The following is a 22,326-nucleotide window of genomic DNA, read 5'->3' as shown; positions in this document are numbered from 1 at the left end:
TAACAATACCTTGGGTACCTCCCTGTTGTTTATTGTAACATACCTTTGTCTGGAGCTCATCTTTCTTTTCAACCAGTCAAGCATCATTTCTGCATCAACCTTTAATATTGCTGGGGCTTATGCCTGTAATAGAAAACAGAGATCCTACACAGGATTCAAGGGGTTCTCTTATGGTAAATAGGGTTGTTCTCTTTGTCACAGGTGCCATCACCCCTGGATTTGAGCTGCTTGCAATTTTTCACCTGCCTCCCTGGTGGCTACTTCAGCCCTAGGCAATGGGTTACACAGTTCCTCTGGAAGCTTTCTGGGGTTCCCAAGGAAGGCGGCACTTACTTGCAGGCCACACCATTTCCTAGGGCACTAAGAACCCTTCCTTCAGGATGTCCTTTACCTCCTTCCCAATAAAATCCAATATGAGCTTTCTGAGAAAACCTCTCCATAGGTTCACATGATTCAGTACCCCAGACTTTGACCATTTTATCCCATGCTTTTCCCACCCTGGCAAATGTCTACAAACATCTGCCTACTATAAATAAAATCTACTTATAACACTGAGCTGGTACCTGTGTGTGGAATAATCAAGATTTCAACCATCCACACATTGACCCTCTGTCAGATTGGGGCATCTGGTGAGCATGGGAGATGCAGTCTGAGCTGCTCACAGCATTCGCACCCGTGCTGTGGGTGGCAGGTGTCCATCCACATATGCTTCAGTTAATCTCTTGCACAACATCTTATAATGTGTTTTACAGTATCACAAGCAGCTCCAGATTAGCAAATCTTTTTAACCTGCACCCCTGCTGCACAGTTGTGAATTTCAGTGAGGCTCTGTTCATAGCATCTCATCCTTGCTGCTACATAACTTCAAGGCAAACCTCTACAGAGTTGGAATCTAGGCTGCAAGAAAACATCTTTCAAGATACCTGTCAGCTTTTAGGTTTGCGCTGTATTGGAAATGTACATAATGTTATGTGTGACCTATTTGTCACAGATGGACTTTTACATGTTTTTGAATTAGCAGCAATTTAAAATTTATTAAGGTGGATCAGAAGTTTGATATATGATTTCTAATAACACGCAATCAACTGCTGATTAATAAAGTGATTTAAAGCAATTCAGTGGGATCTGTTATAATCAAAACGGCAACTTGATTACAGATGTGAAAATGGTGAGGGTCACATTTTACTTACAAATGGGTAAATCAGGTCACAGGCACAGACACACACACAATATATATAGATAAAATGCATACATACAGATTTATAAATCACATGTGCATACACATGCACTAATCCATGGATATTTGAGTTTATGTGGACGTATACCAATAGGCAAAATTTCCCTCTTGAGTTTAGCAAATTAGTCACTTTATTGCATTGTCATTCTCAACAGGTGCTCGTTGAGTCTCAAGAAATCTATCTTCACCCACAGCTTCACAGTGTCCATGTGTCATGAGGCAATTCTGAGAGGCATCCCACCTCAGAGGGAGATACAAAGCAACAACCCAGTGCAACCCCAAAGAGTTCAATTGGCCTCACTTAGGATCACTATTTATAGGGTTACGAGATCATTGACTTTGCTCAGTATTTTTCCACAACTCACCTTAGGCTCCCCTGGTACTTTCCAGATTTGGCAATGATCCAGTTAGTAGGAGTTTCAGGTGCCATCAGGGGGTGCCTGGTTGTCCCAGCTCACTCTGTGATCAAGACAAGACCAAAGTGATCACCAGGCGAGGACTGACAGTACGTTTCTACTCATTGCAGTTGTGATTAAAGCAAGAACACTTGTAAACAGTGTGAGAAGATGATGTCAGCTAGTCTTGAGACTGCCAGGTTGCCCTGGGGAAGTCTGTACCACCACAGTATTTCAACAAAGAACATGTTTCCTCTTTCTGTGTATGGTAACTTGGACATCTATTTTCAGTCCTTACTTTGTATCTTCATATTGTTTCTCCAATTTCAAGGTTTTTCTTTCAGCAACAGACAAAAGAGTGACTGAATAGTTGCTGAAAATTCACTCTTAAACCTGGGCTTTCAAGTTGTCTGTCTTTCTGAATAATTGCTTACCTTCTCTTCATGATCTATCATCAAGTATTTCTTTTTTTTCTCCTAACACTCTGTGTTCTCACCAACCTCTTCTTAAAAACCTTCTTATCTGCTGCTAACTGCTAATTCTATTTTACAAAATCCCTGCCTCTCTGTGGTCTTCTTACGTAGTTATTTTGTGTTTCAACTAAAGCCTCAACTAGTTTCTCTTTCATTGCCCACACACTGCCTCTGTCTTTCTCCAAACCTTTTCGATTCTTTTCTGATTTAGCTACATTGGTTTCCTGTTTCAGATGCCACGCATTAAGTTTTTGTGAGAGAGTCACAGGCAATACATTACAAACTGAGCTATCAGCATCAAATATCTATGATTGTCAATAACAGTATAGGCAAAGCTAACCTATAAATACATAGCAAAACTTTCACCATGAGCAAGGAACCAAATCCCACCACATCAAAAATTACTCTGGCTAAAACAAAGGGCACTACCTCTTCATTCAACTGCAACCAGCCTGACTGGCTAGTTATTTGACTCAGCTGAAAACTGAACTCAATAAATTTGTGTGACACTCAGTATGAATGGTGAGACTCTGTAGGCAGAAAGATAAAGGATATTTAGCATTTCCGATTTTATTACTTCCAGTACAACATTTAGGTCTCATCCATCATTACTTTTGGTGACATCTTAGAGTGTAGGGAAGACACTCCATCATGTCTGAAAATCCTGTGCACTTCTCCTCTCTTTCTTGTTAACTACAAGACTAAGTTGCAAGCAGGTAAAAATACTGAAGCCTGCAAAAGCCCCTAGGTTTTAGATTTTTGCTACACTTGTTTGGAAAACATTTACATTCCATCCAATTAGTTTTTAATCAATCTAGTTAAACAAATTATTCTTTTGGCTGTTTTCACGGGAAACTTGAGTTAAAAGCAAATTATATCTCTCTGCTACAGACTGGAGAAAAAATTTCCTCTTTTTCACTCATAGCAGTCAACTTCTTTAATTTTAATTGGAGCTGTTGAGTGTAACAGGATGGATTTTCTTCTCCCCAGACATCTCTTTTTTTTTTGAATGCCATGTATAAACTGTGATTCAGATAAAAAAGGCTCAGGTGTGAATAATGTTTGATCTACGGCTGGCAAGCACAACTGCAGTCATTAAGCTGGGCTTTTATGTGGCTCAATGCATGCTCATAAGCCAACTTAAAACAAATCTTAATGGATGATAAAGTTGCAAGTTTAATTAAGCTGGCAGAATCAAAATGAAGCTACAGGAGAAATCAAATTCAATATAAATAAATTAGCAGTACAGACAAATGAAATGGTCAGTTTATCAAAGGATGATACATACAAACAAACAGACACACAACTTTACTCAGTCATACAGAAGAATCAATTAGAATGTGGAAAGCATAGCAGCTGTGGTAAAGGTATGGCCTCAAATTTCTCTAATTTCTCAAAAATGCTATGAAATCAGACCTGATATCACTGCTCTTATATAACATTCCATTCAGCTGTATTTTTATTGCATCATCAGATCTTAAATTAACTTGGTGACTTTCAGCAGCAGAGTGTTGGGGCAGGACAGAGAGTTCTGTCTAATCTCGTTGAAGAAACTTCAGTCCTTGCCAACAAATCTGTTTTCCATTCTATTAATGTAAGACTTGTGTAAGCAAATGAAAAAGAATGGAATTTGCCAGCAATGAAAACTAAGCCTTATTCAAAAAGGGTTATTTCCTACAGGCAAAATCCAGGCAAAAGTTTTCTCAAAGAACAGGGCTACACAGCAGCTTAGGGACACTGTGAATAACACTGACACTTGGGAGAGAATTAAATGTGCTTTGAAAGAAGGGGAATTTCAACTTAAAAAGAGGAAGTTTCTTTTGGACATACGGTGCTTGCTGTAAGAGGCACATACATATTTGTGATAGGAAAGAGTTGATTTCCTGTAGTCTGGGCTTTCTGCATAAGGTGGAGGACAGGCACTGAGGACGGAGGAAAGAATGAACATTTCTGTTGTCAAGATCCATACCGGAGGATATTACTGCCTCTGAGACAGGAAGCCTGGACAAAGAAATCAGGTAGTCCTTAGTACTGTAATAATGCTTGCAATTGAGTAAGCTTGCTTTTTTATTTATCTGATAATGATTTCAGCAGTTACTCAGACAAGCCTTTGTAATGCTCCTATAAACAAGTAGGAGCATACATTTGTAAAAATGTAATTGCTCTTAGTAAAGTGGCTCCATAGCGGCTCTCTATTTCATTTGAGTCACAGCTGCTAATCGTAGCAGCTTCACACACATCCCTTATTCCCTGGAGCAAGCTGACCAATCTATAGCAGAATGAGGTACAGTTTGTTTTATAGTCACATCAGCACAACTATTTTCTGAATTCCTGTAGCAAGACATTTATAATTGGAAACTGGGCAAAAGAACCAAAGTGGATCCGCAGGGCATTTTATAATTATGCATGTTAGAAGAATGGCAATTGCAATTTACACCAGTAGACAGAAGAATCAGATCCTTTCTTTCCAACTACTGTAATTCTGGTGGTTGAAGGGTGGGGCCAAAAACCAAAAGGGAAAACCTCTTCATTTAGCATTGTACATCAATTAATGTGCCATGAGAAGCACTGTGAGAAAATCAGTATGTGTCCCGAGTGATTCCAAGCAGGAGCGCTTGGCTCATTTAACTGCACTTCTGAATATTACATCTTCTTTAATAATTGAGATTAATTTATTGCAAGAAAAAGTAGCTCCTGATCAGTGATCCTCCCATTTAAGAGGCAGAATGAGGTTTGTGTCACATGCCCAGCTGGTTTTGAAAGATACTTACAGAAAATAAAGAATGTAGTACCTGAGAAATAAACATGTAATATATTGTATGGCTGCTAATCCTTGTTAGGTGTGTTTGAGTGTAGGTTAGAAATCAATTACAGATTTGTCTTTCCATATACAGTACACATCTTGCCATCAGAGGTGCTCTGCAAAGTGCCGTTTGAGGTTATGCTTTACTGCATTGTGTAGCCATGCTGCCATTTCCAGGCAGTGTCCTGTGCAGAAGTAGGAGGCTCAGAAAACGGACAACCAAACAGGGCATTTGAATTCTCTCTTCTGTGCAATGACTCTTGAGGACACTCCAGCAACTGGCTGGTCTGTCAATCAGCTGGCATCTCTAAATTGTCACCTGTGTAGGAACAGGTGTGCTCCTTCTCTGTTTAATTGCGAAGTAAAACCAGTTAATGTGATCTGGTAAGAAGTGAACCCATCTGACAAGGCTACTCCCCAGCTGACATGGTTGCTTGACTAACCTAGAGGCAAGCACAGGAGCTGGGAAAGGAGGACAGATGTCACTTGATGTGGTACCTGTGATGCAGAAGTGATTCAACCAACTTGCCAATTCTGTGGCCAGGTGTACCCTAGAGTGTGGAAAATTATGTCAGCCTGGCCTGTCCTTTAGGTGGAACTCAGAATAAGTATCACAGCTTATCTCAAAGAATGTCTCATTCTGGTTGATGACGTTCTTCCCCTCCAAATTTCCCCCGCAGTTTCACTTGTGTGGAGTACGTGTTTGTGTCATATGATTTGTGCTGTGGGACAGTGCCTTGTTAGGCAGTCACTGTGTTCTCTTTTAGAGATACCCACCCTTTAGTTGTGGATGAAGTATTCTGCTTGCAGAGGCAGTGGAATGTTCCATGATTGTTGAACCAAAGGTGTTATTTAAATGATTGGTGTTGTTTAATTGTTATTGAAAGAGTAGTTTCTCCATGTTAGAGCAAAGTGATCCCAGAATCATGGAGAAAGTCAAGGTTCTCCTGAGGATCTTAGATAAAGAATGTTATTGAAAGGGAGTAGTGGGAAGGAATACAAAATGAATTCAGAAATCAAACATTAGGGCGACAGAGGCTTTTTAAAAATGTAATAACAACACGATTAAACAACAAGCTCAAAAGTTTTAAATGCAACTTGCAGCAAAAGATTGTTCTAAAAGAATGAGGAATAGAAAAAGTTTAGCAATTGATTAAAACAGTGCAGCTTTCTAACTGGAGAAGCATGTAGGAAACATAAGCTGCCTGGCTAATAGTGTGTTTTTAAAGTGTGTCCATTGTTGGATATTTATGTGGTTGTATGGCTTAGTATTGGGGTGGAGGGCATGCAAGAATTCTCTGACCTTGACATGTTAAGGGAATTTTATGAAGTTGTGATTTCCTTTGACAACACTTGTTCAAATCAACCTGTGTTTACAACATGGGAGAAGGCTGATAAATGCACTTTTAGAGCTATTTAATTTAGAAGTCTCTAGTGTAACTTCCATATCAGCAGTGGGAAGTCTTAGTCACAGATGTCCTGTCTCCAGGAGACTCACAACACTGCTCATGGAGCCACTCAGTGTTGTACAGGGTGGAAATTTTAGAAAAATTCCCTACACTAGAAAAATCAAAAGAGTAGGTTACTAACTCAGTGGCCAGTTTTGTTTTGAGTTCATAATGAAACACAGGGGAGAAGAGTCTTCCCATCCAAGGTATGTACATTATATAAGAAAATAAACTAACTATTTGTAAAAACAAGTAAGAAAGGATTATTTTGAAAGGAACTGAAGGGCAGTGAAGGAACTTACAAGTCAAAGACTACAAATTTGACAGTGTCTTTCAAAAGATAATGACTACATCCAAAAATGAAACCAGGAAAAAAGAGAGCAAATGAAAACCCAGGCAACCATACCAGACACAAAGCTCTTATTTGCTCCAAGACCTTCCTGCTTCACTGTGCATATTGGATTTTCACATGCTGTATTCATATGCTGGATTAGGAGGAAAAAGAGAGAGAAAGCACAAGTCAATCTCAAAATAAGTTGCACAGGGCTTTCTGGCAATTGCCCTCAAAAGTAAAGGGAGTGAAGTTGCCTCTTTTTCCCGAACATTGATCTAGAGTTCTTCAGGGAAGGAATCCCCCTTTACTCAGCCAAGTGGGAACTACTTAATGACTTTTCTCACACTGGTTTGGACCAAACCAAAGCAGTCATGAATACGGCCAGTAAAGTGCATGTACTCATAGGGTTTCTTCTCCTTTCAATTACTGGATTGCAGAGACAGTAAATAAAGGGTTGTATGACTACTGACTGCCTACAGGCATGCTTTCAATTAATATACTTCTCCATTTTTCATCTCCAACATCCACACACGATTTGTAATTGTGAGTCATGGGAACATGTCCAGAAATGGCTCACAAAGCCTCAAAGGCAAGAGAGACACACCACATAGTGCTAGCCTTATCTAACAAGGGAAAATAGTTACCTCCCCATGGACCAAGCTCACATGATTCTGGATGTCAGAGATACTTTTTAAGCCCTGGGTCTTCAAACAACTCCCATCTCATCAGTTAGCACGGGCATCATGAAAAAGCACCACTTCCACAGCTGGATGCAGCCAGCATGTGAACAGGAAAACTGCACATGTGTACACAGACCCAGAACATTCTGAAGTGGAGCAGAGTGTCACAAAGAGGGCAGTTTTGTTTGCACCATTTGCCAGCTAGCAGGCCATACGCTGAAACAATGTCTTTCTTTCCCTTCTTAACTAGTTCTCTTTGAGTGCTAAGCAATTCTGGGACATAGCCAGACTTTCAATGACCTGCGGATATAAAAGAGAATTGAGCAGAGAATTTGTGTTGAATATGTCAAGGAAATGGTGTAAGTAGCCAACACAGAGACTGTGTAATTCTCCTTCTTCCCCTCAGTCTTCTGGACACTGGCTCCAAGGATTTACATTTGCTGGCTAAAGACATCTTGTATAAAAGGGGAAGAGAGGCTGTTCACAGCATTGAAGTTTTATTGGCCCGGTTCCTGATTCATAAACTTTCTGTAGAGCAGCTCTCATAAGAGAAGCAGTTTGTCACCCTCGGTGACCTCCCTCTGCAGGGAATGTGGGTGTAGACTCCTCTGGAAACTCATGGGATCCTTCTTCATGAAGCCATCCCCAGCAACATGTCTTCTCTCGGAAGGTAGCAGCCAGGAAGCCATGTAAGATCTTTGAGACTTGTCCTTACAGCTCCGAATGCAACCCACAAAGAAAGGCAAATGCTGTTATCTGGTATTTCTTCCTGGGTTTTATTTCTTTCTCTCACTCTTATTTTCAGTTCTGGTTTTGGTCTTTGCTGCTGTGACACAGTCATTGCAAAAGATGCCCAGCTATAGCAGTATACTCTTTTGTTTATGTTTCCAGTTGCTAAATTGTTTTAATTTCTCCTGTTACACACCTGCACTGGAGCAAAAAACAGGGCTATCTTCTTTACTTTTTTTTTTTTTTACTTAACTGGAAGCAAAAATTCTTATTCGCAGGAGGGAAATATGACTGCTGAGAAGTTTCTGTAGTTTTCAGTGACTTGGCACAGGCAATTTTATTTGGACAATCAGTTGTGTGGTTTAATTCAGTGGAATCCAGCCTAGGAGGAAAACCCCTTGGTAAAAATTCACCGTGTAGTAGGGTGGCTGGAGCAGAAAGAGAATGAGCTCTGTCTATGAGAATGGATTCATGCATTCTGCACAAGCCCTCCCTCCTCTTTGGCTATGACAGGTGGATCACAAAGAAAATTATCTATATCCTCTGAGACATTTGGGCTTATTTCTCTTTTTCTTTCCTATGAAAAGACAGGATGAATCTGGAAAAAATATCATTTACAATTCTGTACACTACAGTAAACACACAAAAAGCATGTCAGCAGACTGAGGGGAATTCTGTATTAAACAGAAGAGACTCTTTCTCCCAGAGACCTGAGGTAAAGGTAAAGATCTAAGTGTACCAGCTTAAAATAAAACATGACAAAAAATGGGAAACCACTGGAAAGCTGTACTAACAGGACAGCAGACAGCAATCTCACTGGTTTTAAGTAGTATGAGAGGGGAAGAGATTTTACGCCTGCTCCAGCAAAACAGGATTCTCTGGAGCTGTTCAAAGGAGGAAAGTAAAGGACCTTGTCAGGGTTGTTATGGAGGCATCTCCCGAATATCTGGAAAAGACACAGGAAAAACATGAAGGTGCTGCTAAAAAGCAAACCAGCAACCACAGGCCAGGCAGATGCAGGTGCTGTTCTCTCACCAGTGCATGGGAATGACATTTGGCTGTTTACCAGGATTATATGCCTTTATACCAGAAGAACCCAAGCATCTATAGAGTTGTTTTGCTTATAAGTTGAGTCATAGGGCTTTTTCGTGTTTTCTAAACAGATACCAGTTTTTCTTGAATACAAATTACATGCTGTTTAGCCTCAACTCTTTAAACCATATAGGATTTCTCTCCGTTATCTTTTACTGACTTGAAGGATAAGTTCCTGTTACAAAACACAAACTTCATCGCTTTTGGTAGCTGACATCAACCCACCGTCTCCCCCACCTCTTCCTCCTGTGTCATCCTCTCCTCCCCCTCTACTTTCAATTCCCTCATCTCCTTCCCCACACTGCCAAGGTCACGCATGCTCCCCATTCCTCTTTCCTCCACACCAAGCGTTTTGGGTACTCATCCCATCCTTTGCACCCTGGGGGCTCTGTGTTTCTCCCATGGCATACCCTGTCTGCAGGAATCTTGCACCACATCAGCTTCTCTGTAAACCAGAGATCTATCATGGCATGCTTCTTGTTGCTAAAGGCTATGAAGCACACAGAAGTCCTTGTACCAGTCCATGGAAAAAGGTGAGATTAACTTTATCAATAATCTGTCTCTTGCCAAAACTTCTTGTTTTACCACTTCTTTGGGAGTACTGGAGAAGGTACTGGAGTGTTTTCAACCTTTAATATATTTATTTTATTCTTCCTTCTTACAGTGTCATGGAGGTCTGCATATTCTTCCTTTATGCTATGATACCTCTCCCAGGTAAAAAGCGCATTTTTAAGTGTAAAAACTGGTTCGATTGTTTGTGTCCTGGTATGTGATACTTTCTCACCCACTAAGCAGCTCATTCCTTAGTAGTAATTAATCATTTCTGTTCCACAATCAAGGTCATATAGCCTATGCAACATGTATTTAAATCATGTGCAGGGACTCTATAAAATATAGAGTAAGTTCTTTCTCTCTTCCACTTTATATCTTTACATTACACTCATTTCATGTTGCTCTTAACTTTTCAATTTAAATTCATCTTTAAAATATGTGTATATCACCTCTGTATATCATACAGCAAAGCAGTATTAAACTGAAAACTGACAGTTTGATATGGGACAACTGGAGTTTTAGGCAGCTATGAAGATCATTTTGCAGTCTGGTGCTCTGGAGGAGCTGTCAAAACTTTGCACCAGGAGAAAGTCTGTAAATCTTCACCTTTTGAACACAGCAGAGGTGTTTGTATTTTCTGGGACAGAGGACTGCATTTCTCATTCCAAGAAAAGATGGTCCTTCCAACCCACCGCCAACCGTAATAATGGCTACATACACTGATGAAAGACAGAGAAAAATCATCTCTTGTATAATACGGTTTGTGCTTTCTTTGTATGAAGACATAATTGTGTTTATTGACTATTTCTGTTAACCAGATCAGCAACAGAACAGTTAAATTTGGCATTTAATCAGCCATTAAACTCTAGATTAATTACAGAACACTTCAATCTGTCATTCAGTATCTCATTAAACTTTAGATTAATTATTTGGTGAGACTGAAAATGTCCACCTGTTTCAGACCTCATGGTCATCTGTTCCCTAGAAACCAACATTTACCACATAGTGTGCACTTCACAGCTTTGTTCAAAACTGCAGTGCTGTGTTATTTTGTCAGGAGAATGAAATCAACTTTTTAAAAAGAAATTGTGCAAGTATCTCCTTTGTGGCAGAATCTCACTGCATTCAGGAAGCTACACACAAGAATGGTTCGGACCTTTTGCCTGCATATATGTATTCTAAAAATATAGATGGTCACAACCTCTGTGTGGTAGACCTTCCTTGGAAAGTAAAATACAGGAAGAAAAATAAGAAACAGTTTTATGACCTGAACTCCACAAAACTGAGTCAGTTTGAAGAACTATGTGTCCTGTCATACCTAGTGGGAGAATTTGTATGTAAACGCTGGCATTTTTATTGCTACTGTTCTTAAGTGTTGCCTCTGTGAGTGCAAATACTTGGTGGTTTTTTGTAGCTGAGGGAAATCTAAATTTCTTCTCTCTCTTTGTCTAAGGTATTGCTGCCAGTGTGCATCAGGTGAAGTCATTTCTCAATCACACTGCATACCTATCCTGCTATTTTCCGAACTCACAGAAGACTGACATAAAGGATTTCATAGTTTTTTGGCAAAAAGGTGATGAAGTGGTGCACGAAGTATACTATGGCCAAGAAAAACATGACAACCTTAGCCCTAAATATATAAATCGCACCAAGATGGATATGGACAAATGGACCTTGCAATTGTTAAATGCAGGAATTGTGGACGAGGGACAGTATACATGTATTATTATACAGCGCAGAGATGAAAAGTCGACAAAGGTCATATACACATCTGAGTGCTTACTGTACATCATTGGTAAGTAATCTCTTCTAGTTGTCATCTGGTCTGAGTTCTATTGGTTTGGATTTTGGCAGGGGGCGGAACATGACAGTGGGTCTCTGTCACTTTTTTCAGTCCAGAAATACATGGTACTGTCCCCAAGTCGCTGGAGATGTACCTGCACTGGAGCATATAATTACTAAAGATGGATAAGAGCATTCTCAAGAGAAAATCCTCAAATTTGCTCAGTATTGCATGATTCCTGATTCCCACCCTGTCATACTTTATAGTAAAAACCATTCTGCCTTCTTCCTCTAGCCTCCTGCAAGTCTTATGGCTTTTAGGACTCTGGAAAATACACTTCTTTATTTGCATCTGATGTACTGCCTTCTATTAATAGCACTAGTAGTTAGCACTGTTGGTAGTAAATTACAATTGAAACTTAACAAGATTTCTGCAAACACCCAGCTATTTTATAATGGTATAAATTGCAGGGAAAATAAAGAAAAGAGCAGCTCATATGTGGAGGAGTAGACATTCATATGCTCAGTTAAAGTAAGACTGAAAATATCTCTGAAGAAAAAATGCAGGCATTGATGACATTCAGCCTGATTTTTTGCATGTTATCAGAGGAAAAAGCCTAAAATCTTTTAACAGGGCAATGAGGTTCAGTGAGGAAGCAATCTTTCCCTAATATTTTGTATAGTTTTAGTAATTCCTAATATATTTTCCCAAAGTTTTTCTATTTTAAGTTGTTCTGCTAGTCACCTTTGTCCATATGCCTGTGTTCTCTCTTCCATTATGATAGTGCTAGTCATTAATAATAGCAACTTTTAACTTCCACTGGTGTTTTCAAATCTGCTTCACAAGAAAACAGGCCATGTGTAACAGCAGCCAAAAATGAAGTACCAGGACATCTGAGCCTATTCAGCTTTGTGCTACCAGCAAGTATTCCCTCGATTCACAGATAGAAAACCTAGATTGTTAATTTTGGTTCTCCCAAAATCTACTTGGCAAGTATTTTCAGTAAAGTTTTAGAACTCTGAAACTCATAATATGCACTCAGTATCAAGGCATCCAGTTTAGGAGATGCTTAGCATCAACCATTCAGTTAATTCAAGCAGCTAAAACAGTTATCAGCTTAGCCAACATCTGAGCAATATTTTATAGAAGTCTCACACTTAGGCACTAAAACTTTCCCAGACCTTAAAGGTTTAACTTGGGAAGAGTTTTAAACTATTTGCTGCTGTGTTCCTTCCAAATGACTCTGTTAATAAGCTCCCAAAGGAAGGAGGAGCATAAAACTGTATTTTAAACAAAAGCTTGAAAATAATTAGAAGAAAGATACAAATGTTGAAATGTACTTGTGCTTACCTACTGTTTCCTAGTTAGAATCTCATATCGTACATGCAGGGGTTTTTTGTAGTATGTCACACTTGAAATGGACAGAAGAAAGATTGAGTGCTGTACAAGAATGATAGGGCAGTCATACAAAAATATCTAGATCACTTGGTGACCAAGCCCATTCAGAAATACAGAAGTACCTTCTAATACAGTTTACATGTGTTATTTATGTGTATTACATTAGGAAGATAGACAGATAGATAGATAGATAGATAGACAGACAGATAGATAGATGTATATTACATGTATTGTGTACAGCCAGGATGATTTATATAAGAACAAAGAATACAGATCATTCTCTGGAAAGAAGAGGAGACTTCACAATGGAAAGCTTCAGCTCTTAAAACAGGCAAGGTAGGGACCATAGTGACAAGCACCTTAACTGGAAATTCTGCTGCTATAGAGTGGCTCTAGTGCTTTTTTTGGATAGATCAATAAGGGAAGTAGGTGAGACGGGGGAAGCTATTTCAAAATATGTGCTATACAAAGAGTTGGGAGTCAAACTGATGTCAGAATAGAGACTTAACAGTTTGCATCCTCATTTTAAAGTGCATCTTGGAAAACTTAAAAGCATGAAGAAAAGCCCTACTAGAGTTATCTGAGGCTGGAAAAAATACAGTCCAATTAGAGACATTAAAAGATCTATCCGATTAGCTTATAATTCAGAAGACTGAGAAGAGTCTTGTTTTCAGTGTGTGGGAACCTGAAATACACTTAAAATATTGGACATTAAAAAAAGGCTAATTAATTCAGTGAAGATATAAAAACAATCAGTGGCTGGAAGCAAGTGAGAAATAAGGCACATTGTCACTTTAGAAAACGGAACAAAACCAGGTAGTGTAATTAAGCCATTGAGAAAAAATATTAAGGGCTTGATGGATCTGCTGTCTTTTGAGGTATTTAAATCTGAACCCATAGCCTTTTTGGAAGATGTGTTATCTTGAAATGCAATTTCTGAAACATGCTTTTCTTTTAACAATCCAAATATATGTAGCCTCTAACCTCCATGCAACCAACATCACTTTAAGTAGTTTGAGGTTCCAGAAACCTTAAATGCAGAAGTGCTTTGATCAAGGTATATTCCACTATTTCCACTTACCATCAATAAGATTGAAACTCTCAATTCAGTTGGAAGATTTGGCAAGTTTCATAGCCGTGAATTGCATTCCTGTCCTCCCTATAGAATGCCAAGGAGAGAATAAATACTCCAGATCAGAAGGTGGACTGAACAGTGGGTTAAGCAAGTCAGACCTTGAGGAGAAAGAAGCAGCTTGAGCCTTCCTGATGGACAACTTAACTAAACTTTAGAGTGTGAAAAAGGTGGTTTCTCTCAGCTTTTCCTCATCAGAAAGATGCTTCAGACCTCTAATCATCTTTGTAGCTCTGTGCTGGACTCTCTTCAGTAATTCTTTGTCCTTCTTAAGTTGGGGAGCCCAGAACTGCACACAGTACTCCAGATGTGGCCTTCACCAGGACAAGCAGAGGGGTAGGATAACCTCCCTCGACCTGCTGGTCACACTCTTCCTAATGCACCCCAGGATACTGTTGACCTTCTTGGCCACAAGGCACACTACTCACTCATGGTCAACCTGTTGTCAACCAGGACTCCCAGGTCCTTCTCTGCAAAGCTGCTTTTCAGAAGGTCAACCCCTAACCTGTACTGGTGCCTGGGGTTGTTCCTCCCCAGGTGCAGGATCTTATACTTACTCTTGTTAAACTTCATCATGTTCTTCTCTGCCCAGTCCTCCAGCCAGTCCAGGTCTCACTGAATGGCAGCACAGCCTTCTGGTGTGTTGGTCCTTCCTCCCAGTTTGGTATCATCAGCAAACTTGCTGAGGCCACACTCAGTCTCTTTATCCAGGTCATTGGGGAACAGGTTGAACAGGACTGACCCCTGGGGAACTTCACTAACTACATACAGGACTCCAACCAGACTTGACGCCATTGATGACAAGCCCCTCAGCTCTGCTGTCCAGCCAGTTCTCAATCCACCTCACTGTGCATTCATCCAGCCCACACTTCCTGAGCTCGCCTATGAAGAGGTTGTGAGAGACAGTGTCAAAAGCCTTGCTGAAGTCAAGGCAGACAATATCCACTGCTCTCCCCTTGTCTACCCAGCCAGTCATACCTCATAGAAGGCTATCAAGTTGATCAAACATGATTTCTCCTTAGTGAACCCATGTTGACTACTCCTGATAGCCTTCTTTTCCTCCACATGCTTGGAGATGACACCCAGAAGGAGTTGTTCCATCACCTTTCCTGGGGTGGAGGTGAGGCTGACTGGCCTGTAGTTTCCTGGGTCACCCTTCTTGCCCTTTTTGAAGACTGGAGTGACATTGGCTTTCTTCCAGTCCTCAGGCACCTTTCCTGTTCTCCAAGACCTTTCAAAGATGATGAAGAGTGACTTAGCAGTAACATCTTCCAGCTCTCTCAGCACTCCTGGGGGCACCCCATTGGGGCCCATGGATTTGTCGGTGTCCAGTTTGCCTAAATGATCTCTAACCTGATCCTCCATAACCAAGGAAAAGTCTTCCTTTCACCAGACTTTCTCTCTTACTTCCAGGGTCTGGGATTCCTGAGGGCCAGTTTTAGCAATAAGGATGGAAACAAAGAAGGCATTCAGTAACTCCGCCTTATCTGTATCCTCTGTCACCAGAGCACTCACCTCATTCAGTAGCGGACCAACATTTTCCCTAATCTTCCTTTTGCTGCTGATGTACTTGAAGAAGCCCTTCTTGCTGTCCTTGACATCCCTGGCCAGATTTAATTTCAAGTGGAGCTTGGCTTTCCTCACCGCATCCCTGCATACTCTAGCAGCCTCCCTGTATTCCTCCCAGGCGATCTGCCCCTTTTTCCACATTACATAAAAATCCTTCTTCCACCTGAGCTTTGACAGAAGCTCCTTACTCATCCATGATGGCCTCCTACTCCCTTTACTTGATTTCTTCCTCATAGGGATGCCTCAGTCTTGAGCTTGGAGGAAGTGATGTTTGCATATTAGCCAGCTCTCTTGGACCCCCTTACCCTCTGGAGCCCTAATGGATGGGATTCTTCCAAACAGGACCTTGAAGAGACCAAAGTTTGCCCTGTTGAAGTCTATGGTTGTAATCCTACTTATTGCCCTGCTTCCTCCATGCAGAATCTTGAACTCCACCATCTCATGGTCACTGCAGCCAAAGCTGCCGCCAACCCTCACGTCTCCAACCAGTTCTTCTTCGTTTTTTAGGACAAGCTCCAGCAGCACACCTCTCCTCATTGCCTCCTCCACCATGTCATGAAGTTGTCATCAATGATCTGTAGGAACCTCCTGGACTTGTGTGCTTAGCTGTGTTGTCTTCCCAGCAGATGTCATGGTGATTAAAGTCTCCCATGAGAACCAGGGCATGTGATTGTGAGGCCACTTTCAGCTGTCTGTAGAAGGTGTAATCAACTTTCTCTTCCTGATCAGGTGACCTGTAGTAAACACCCACAACAGTGTCACTATTCTTAGCTTGTCTCTTAATTTTTATCCATAAGGACTCAACTCGTTCTTAATCCCCCCCAGGCAGAGTTCAATACATTTGAGTTGCTCTGTCAGATAAAGTGCAACTCTTCCACCTCGGCTTCCTGGCCTGTCTTTCCTAAAAAGTAAAAAGCCTTCCATGACATCCATGAATCCTTTTCCCCTTCTCCAATATTCCTCCATATTGTCTTTAAACCTAGTGGCACTAAAATAATAAGCATTTTCAGTGAAGCCTTGAATCTGTTTCTTGGTTGTTGTTGCTTTTTTTTTTTTTTTTTAGCTTACTATATGCCAATTTGCAGTCAATATTATGTCTACATTCTCTCCTTCTCCTTTTCCATTATAGTCGACTATTTCTCCTATGACCTTTTAACCAAACAAATCCTCATTGAGAATATTACTTTAGAGAGTATTGGCTAAAACCTTCCATTTGTCATTCATATTTTATGTTTAAATAAGTCTTTGCAAACCTCTCTCACTAACTATTTCTTGCCTGGGAAACTTGACTTTTTAAAGCAATAGGTATGTTTTTCATTGGCTGGAATGAGTATCCAATGACACAAAAATGACACAAAAATGACACAAAAATGACACAAAATGACAATGACACAAAAACCTGCACTGTTGTCTCTTCCACATAAAAAGCTGACCAAATACTATCAAGTTAGGATGAGAGAGTTACTTTATATGCTGCAAAATGATTACTCATAATACTGACAGACACCAACGATATTTCTACCTGTGACAGCACTGGATCACGAACTTACTCCATCTAAAGTCCCTCAGATGATTTCTTTCTCTACACTTCAGAGTCTGAAGTTTGTGATTTTACCTATACCTAATCAGGAGGTCAAGAGTAGGCAGCACTGTATCCTATTCCCATTTTATGCTTAAGCACTGGCCTGCAAACAGGCCAGGTTTGCTTATTCTGAAGTGTCAATGGATCTAAAGGAGGTGGGAGAGACAGGGGACCATTGTCTGGCTGATCAGACTTATGTCCTTGAAAAACCCTGAGGACAAGAAGCAGCAAGTCTACACGTACACCAAAACCATAACAAAACCTTCTTGGGACTCCCGTTGTTTTCCTGAGAAAATTGTTTAGCCTTGCTTCTGCCTGAAAATCTTAAATAATTGGCAGGAACTGTCATGAGATATGGTATGTCTGACTCATCATGCTTTGTCTTTGGTCTGTTTCAGCCAACTATAGTCAACCTGAGATCGTGCGGCTGCACACTGGGGAACTAAAGCCCAACAAATACTTGAATCTTTCCTGTTCTTCCAGCGGAGGTTATCCAGAGCCCAAGCAGATGACTTGGCTAATTTCACGCGAAAACAGAACACTCAGGCTTATGCGTCACATGGATGTCTCACAGGATGCTGTGACAAAGCTATACAGTGTTACCACCAAGCTGAATATCACAGTTCCTGCAAACACCTTCACTAATATTAGCTGCTTGCTTCACCTTGGAGAGCAGCTGGGGAGCCTTGTCTCAGTGCCACTAGGCATAGGTAAGTCTCCATTTGCCCATACAGATTTTTACATGGGTAGGAGCAGGGCAGGTTGCAGTAGAGCTAGTCACAGATAGCAGCATAGTCAAGGCAGGGAGTAAACCATAAGCAGCAGTAGGAGTTGATTATGAGGGTTGTGTTCTCCATCCTGTTCACCAACAGCCATAGCCAGCAAATTCCCTCTCCTTTCTATATGGAAAATCTTATTACAGCGAGGAGAGAGCACAGAGAAGGAAGGCTACTACTGCACAATCCAGAACACAGCCCTGTTCATCCAACCCCTGTTGCAGTAGCAACAGAGCAACCTGGATGTCTGGATTAGGGAGCAACCAGTTACTGGGAGTGACAGCTGTTAAGAGAGGTTGCCACTTCACAGAATCAGAGAACTGTTAAGGTTGGAGGCATCTGGAAATCAACCGCTGTGCTCAAAGTAGGGTCAACAAGTAATGCAGGGCCTTGTCCAGTTGAGTTTTAAATATCCCCCAGGATAGAGGATCCACAACCTCTCTTAGCAAACTGTTTCACACTTTACCACTCTGACAGTAAAAACATCTTTTTTTCTGATGTTTAAGTGCTTGAGCTGCTATTCTTGATCATTCCTTAGAGGAAAGAAGAAGGCTAAACAGAACAGTCCCTTGGACCAGATTTGAATCACAAACTGCCAAATAGACTGTGCTGAGTTTAAATGTTAAGGCCACAAAACCTTGACTAGTCTTAGAAGCATTCCTGGCGGTTTTCATAACATTTGGCAGAATGAAGTGCACATTCCAAAATGACTATTTGGGAATTCTTTTTCCACTGAGATTGTGTCTTTTTTCAGACACCTCTTGCAGTATGCAGCTGAATTCCAATAAGACTTTACTGCTGGATTATCTCAGGGTTCCACATGACTGATCCATTCTTAAAACTAAAGCTGCATTTAATTTATCTCCTGGGACAGGAAAACATGATTTGACATACTTTTGTCTATAAGGCATGGCATGAGCTCATAAAAATAAAGACAATTCCCACTTAGGTCATAAGTTTGTTTGGCTTCCACATGTTCCCTTTAGACAATGTTGAAAACGGAGAGCTGTGCTTCAACTGACGGGAACAGGGAGCCACAAGGAAATGGTAGCATTGCAGGAAAACCTACCAGGGTAGTCCAGGCATGCACTTTTTTACTGCAGATGTAAATCCAGCTTGCCACTCATTCTGGAAGAAGTTCCACAGTGCAGTTTTCTGCATATAAGTTTAGCTAAAGGGTTAAGTCATCAATGTTAGATGTGGCAAATGGCCTCTAATGTCCTCACTTCCTAGGATTTTTAAATAACATTAAAATACAATACAGAAGTCTTCTGAGGTTTGCACAGCTCTACATATTGTTTGTTGAGTGTTAACATGGCTATATTAACTATATTATTATAGCTATAGCACTGCATCCTCCTCTTCCCTATTCAATTCTTTTTCTATTCTCCCTGGCTTTATGAAAGTAGCCACCTGATAAGCAGTGATGATGGGTAAGAAACTAGGAACCCCATATAAACAAGAGCTTTGTTTGTCAATAACTGTAGCTAACCCTTGGAACTAAAACCTCAAAAGCAAAATAACCAGAAATAGAGGGAAATTCCTTCACATTCCCTGCTACTTTCACATCCCTTAGGGCATTTCATTGGGCTTTGACCATCATTTCCAACAGACACAAAATAGTAACATGTCCCAGGTTCTTCAAACTTGCACAGTAGCATAGAGTAGCATTAGCACAGTAGCTGACCCATAGGGTCTTGTATTTAGTTGCTGATCTCTCATATGTTACCTAAACTTCAGAAAGACCCCTTTGCCTTACTGTTTTTGAAGTGGCCATTAAGACCTGACAGTTTAGCTAGTTATTGGAAATGGAAATAAGCAATGTAATTTATTGATGCTATTAAAGCACTGTAAAAGTAAAGGATGCTGAGAGCCTTCCCCTAAACTTCTAATTCACATAACTTTGGGATATATTGTTTAAGCTAATTGTCACCAAATTAAATCCTTCCTGTGTGTATCTCATCTGTTTTCTTATTTAGAGATACCAGGGGAAGAAATGGAGCAAGTGAAGATAGATTTCTTGGGCCCACTTACAGCTGTGATTATACTGATCACACTTCCTCTGGTTGTTGTGATATTGAAGAAGAAAATAAATAGCTCACCTACCAACCAGAGTAAGTTATTACTTCTCATTCATCTCTACTGTCCCTCAATTCACAACCTTTGTTCTTTGTAGTCATTCCTTTATCTACATTCCAGCTGTTGACTAAAAATTAGGTTTCAGGCTGGACTTAAGCTAAACCTCCTTGGACAACTCAGTTCCTGCAACATTTAGTCCATCCAGCAACAAAAGAAAACATCTTTCTTCTGCCTTGTCCTAGGGTCTACTTCTCCCTCTTTGTACTCTATGAGACTGTCACAGTATCAGCTTACCACTTCTCCCAGAAGCCTCATCCTTTCCTTCTGGGTTTTTTTTTTTGGTAGATTTGGCTCCTAAAATCATCAAATTGTATAAACCTTTCTTGTCCATCACCATTCATTAGAAAGGTGAAGATGAGGGAGGAATTAGATGAGGCTTCCATTAAGTGCAAGTATCTCTGTTATCACACAACTGAAGGATCAAGGTATTGTTACACCACAGGCTGCCCAACATTGTACTGGAAAAATCACCTGGTACAAGGAGCAGAATTCAATCTTTCTATAGTATTTCTCTGTTTTGTTCCAAGACTAGGTCTCAGTAGTCCATGGCGTACTCTGCACTGAAAGGATCCTCATGCTGGTATCAGAGCCTTTCCTTCCTCATAGCAAGAAGGAAATGCTTCCCTCACAGTCAGTCCTGTTTCCTTACATAGCCAAGGCGTTTGAGCCCCACTTTATTCTTTCTCCAAATCCTAAGATAACCGGATATTTACTATCAACTCTTTTACAGCTCCTATTTCTCACGTTTCTGTAAATGACATATTTCTCTATTTTAGGTGTCAGTCTAGCAGTCTAGAAGCTACCCATCTTGAAACCAAGGCCATCAGCCTGACTACTGACTGGGAACCATCTCTGCACATAGCAAGGACTGAGGTCCCATATTATTAGACGCTCTGTCAGAATGAGAATCCTCTCCAGACATCCTGCAGAACAACATACAACATTTTTGTATGGCGGCTGAAATCCACCATCCAGTGTTCTTATGCTTTTATTTTTGCTTCAGAATGGTGGTCTGTCTGCATGTCTGTCTGTCTGCATGACTACTTTTTTGCTGTATCTTTCATTATGCACTGTGACATTGTAAAATCCTGAGAGTCAGTGTAGAAAGCAGAGCTGTGTGGGTTACAGAAGAGAATGTCTCAGAAATAGAAAGAGTTAGGCCATAATCTGTGAATCATAACCATCACTAGAAACATGATCAGAGAAAGGCTATTAACCATGAGGCATAAACACTTTTGGAAGAGCCAATTTGGCTTTGTACCAGGAACTTTCTTGCAAAGCTCCATAGCAGAAAGAAGAACTTCAGGGCACTTCCCACCTTCTGTGAAAAGTCATACGATTTCTATCAGTCATTTGAAACTAGAAATCACCTGAAGGAAAGACTAACTTTAAACATAATTTCTGGTGATCTCGAGTTGTTTTTTTTGTTGTTGTTGGTTTTTTTTTGTTGTTTTTTTCACTAACATCCGAGCTTAATATGCCCAGACTGTTAATACCTCCACACTTTGCTCCTCTGTATTCTGACTGGATGTTGTATTAGTCGTTTAGGGATAGAAAAAGAAAGCATGATGTATATATGTATATAAATCCAAATATACAGAATTAAGCTAAGTAGATAATGAAAAAATATTATATAAGTAGGTCATGTTCCAATTCGGTTGACTATATTTCCTCTTTCTTAATTTTGATTCAAACCTTGAAGACAGAGCAATACATACACTATGGTATACTCAACTATGAGAAGTAGTGTTACCGTTCAGCAGATATTCTCTGTTTCACTCAAAACATGCAAGTTCTCCAATCTTGAATGATTTCTGCACTTTATATCCTTCAACAACATCTACATCGTTCAGGAGGAAAAATGCAGGAGAATTGAGACAGAATTCTTCTGAGGTCTTGATTGTTGTTGTAGGTCTGACATTTTCAGCAAAAGGAGGGACATTAGCATCACATTCTCAAACCAAATTTCAGCTCAGAGTTGCAGTCTGGGGACATAAGTTCTCACGGTTTTTGCTGGGTACAAATAATCTTTTCTGTTAAATGATGTTGTGAGTTGCTAGATTCCATGTCAATTTTTACTCCATTTTTAAGTATGTGAGAGAACGTGCATGTCCTTCTGAGTTAGCTAAACCACAGGGAGTCAGTTTATTAAGCTATTACACTAACATTCCTAGTATTTTCATTCAGATGAATATAATTCAAAT

The 22,326-nt window shown here is 40.3% G+C and overlaps 1 protein-coding gene across 2 annotated transcripts; it reads left to right on the top strand.

The window, feature by feature from the left end:
- Window positions 1–3,996: 3,996 nt before the first annotated feature.
- Window positions 3,997–21,557, top strand: CD86 (CD86 molecule). 2 transcript variants are annotated; one of them, XM_082071640.1, is made up of 6 exons: window positions 3,997–4,123; window positions 9,856–9,905; window positions 11,197–11,538; window positions 17,606–17,917; window positions 19,963–20,097; window positions 20,899–21,557. In XM_082071640.1, exons 2-6 carry the CDS (start codon window positions 9,860–9,862, stop codon window positions 20,916–20,918), a joined length of 855 nt encoding a protein of 284 aa, XP_081927766.1. In that variant the 5' UTR covers window positions 3,997–4,123; window positions 9,856–9,859; the 3' UTR covers window positions 20,919–21,557. The 2 variants fall into 2 exon arrangements, with proteins under 2 accessions (XP_081927766.1, XP_081927765.1); XM_082071639.1 differs by lacking the exon at window positions 3,997–4,123 and adding an exon at window positions 9,603–9,724.
- The last annotated feature ends 769 nt before the right edge of the window (window positions 21,558–22,326 follow it).

Source organism: Streptopelia decaocto (assembly GCF_964273445.1).
Source record: "Streptopelia decaocto genome assembly, chromosome: 1".
In the NCBI taxonomy this organism is placed as follows: Eukaryota; Metazoa; Chordata; class Aves; order Columbiformes; family Columbidae; genus Streptopelia; species Streptopelia decaocto.
The sequence above is the reverse complement of the archived record's forward strand: the minus strand, read 5'-3'. Positions and strand labels throughout refer to the sequence as shown.

What these genes read in the sequence shown, in the direction of transcription:
- CD86 (XM_082071639.1), top strand. Translation starts at nt 9,657, where the DNA reads ATGGCATGCTTCTTGTTGCTAAAGGCTATGAAGCACACAGAAGTCCTT. An exon ending in GTACCAGTCCATGGAAAAAG is followed by an intron (nt 9,725 to 9,855) that starts GTGAGATTAACT and finishes TCCTTCTTACAG; the next exon opens with TGTCATGGAGGTCTGCATAT. An exon ending in GTGCTTACTGTACATCATTG is followed by an intron (nt 11,539 to 17,605) that starts GTAAGTAATCTC and finishes GGTCTGTTTCAG; the next exon opens with CCAACTATAGTCAACCTGAG.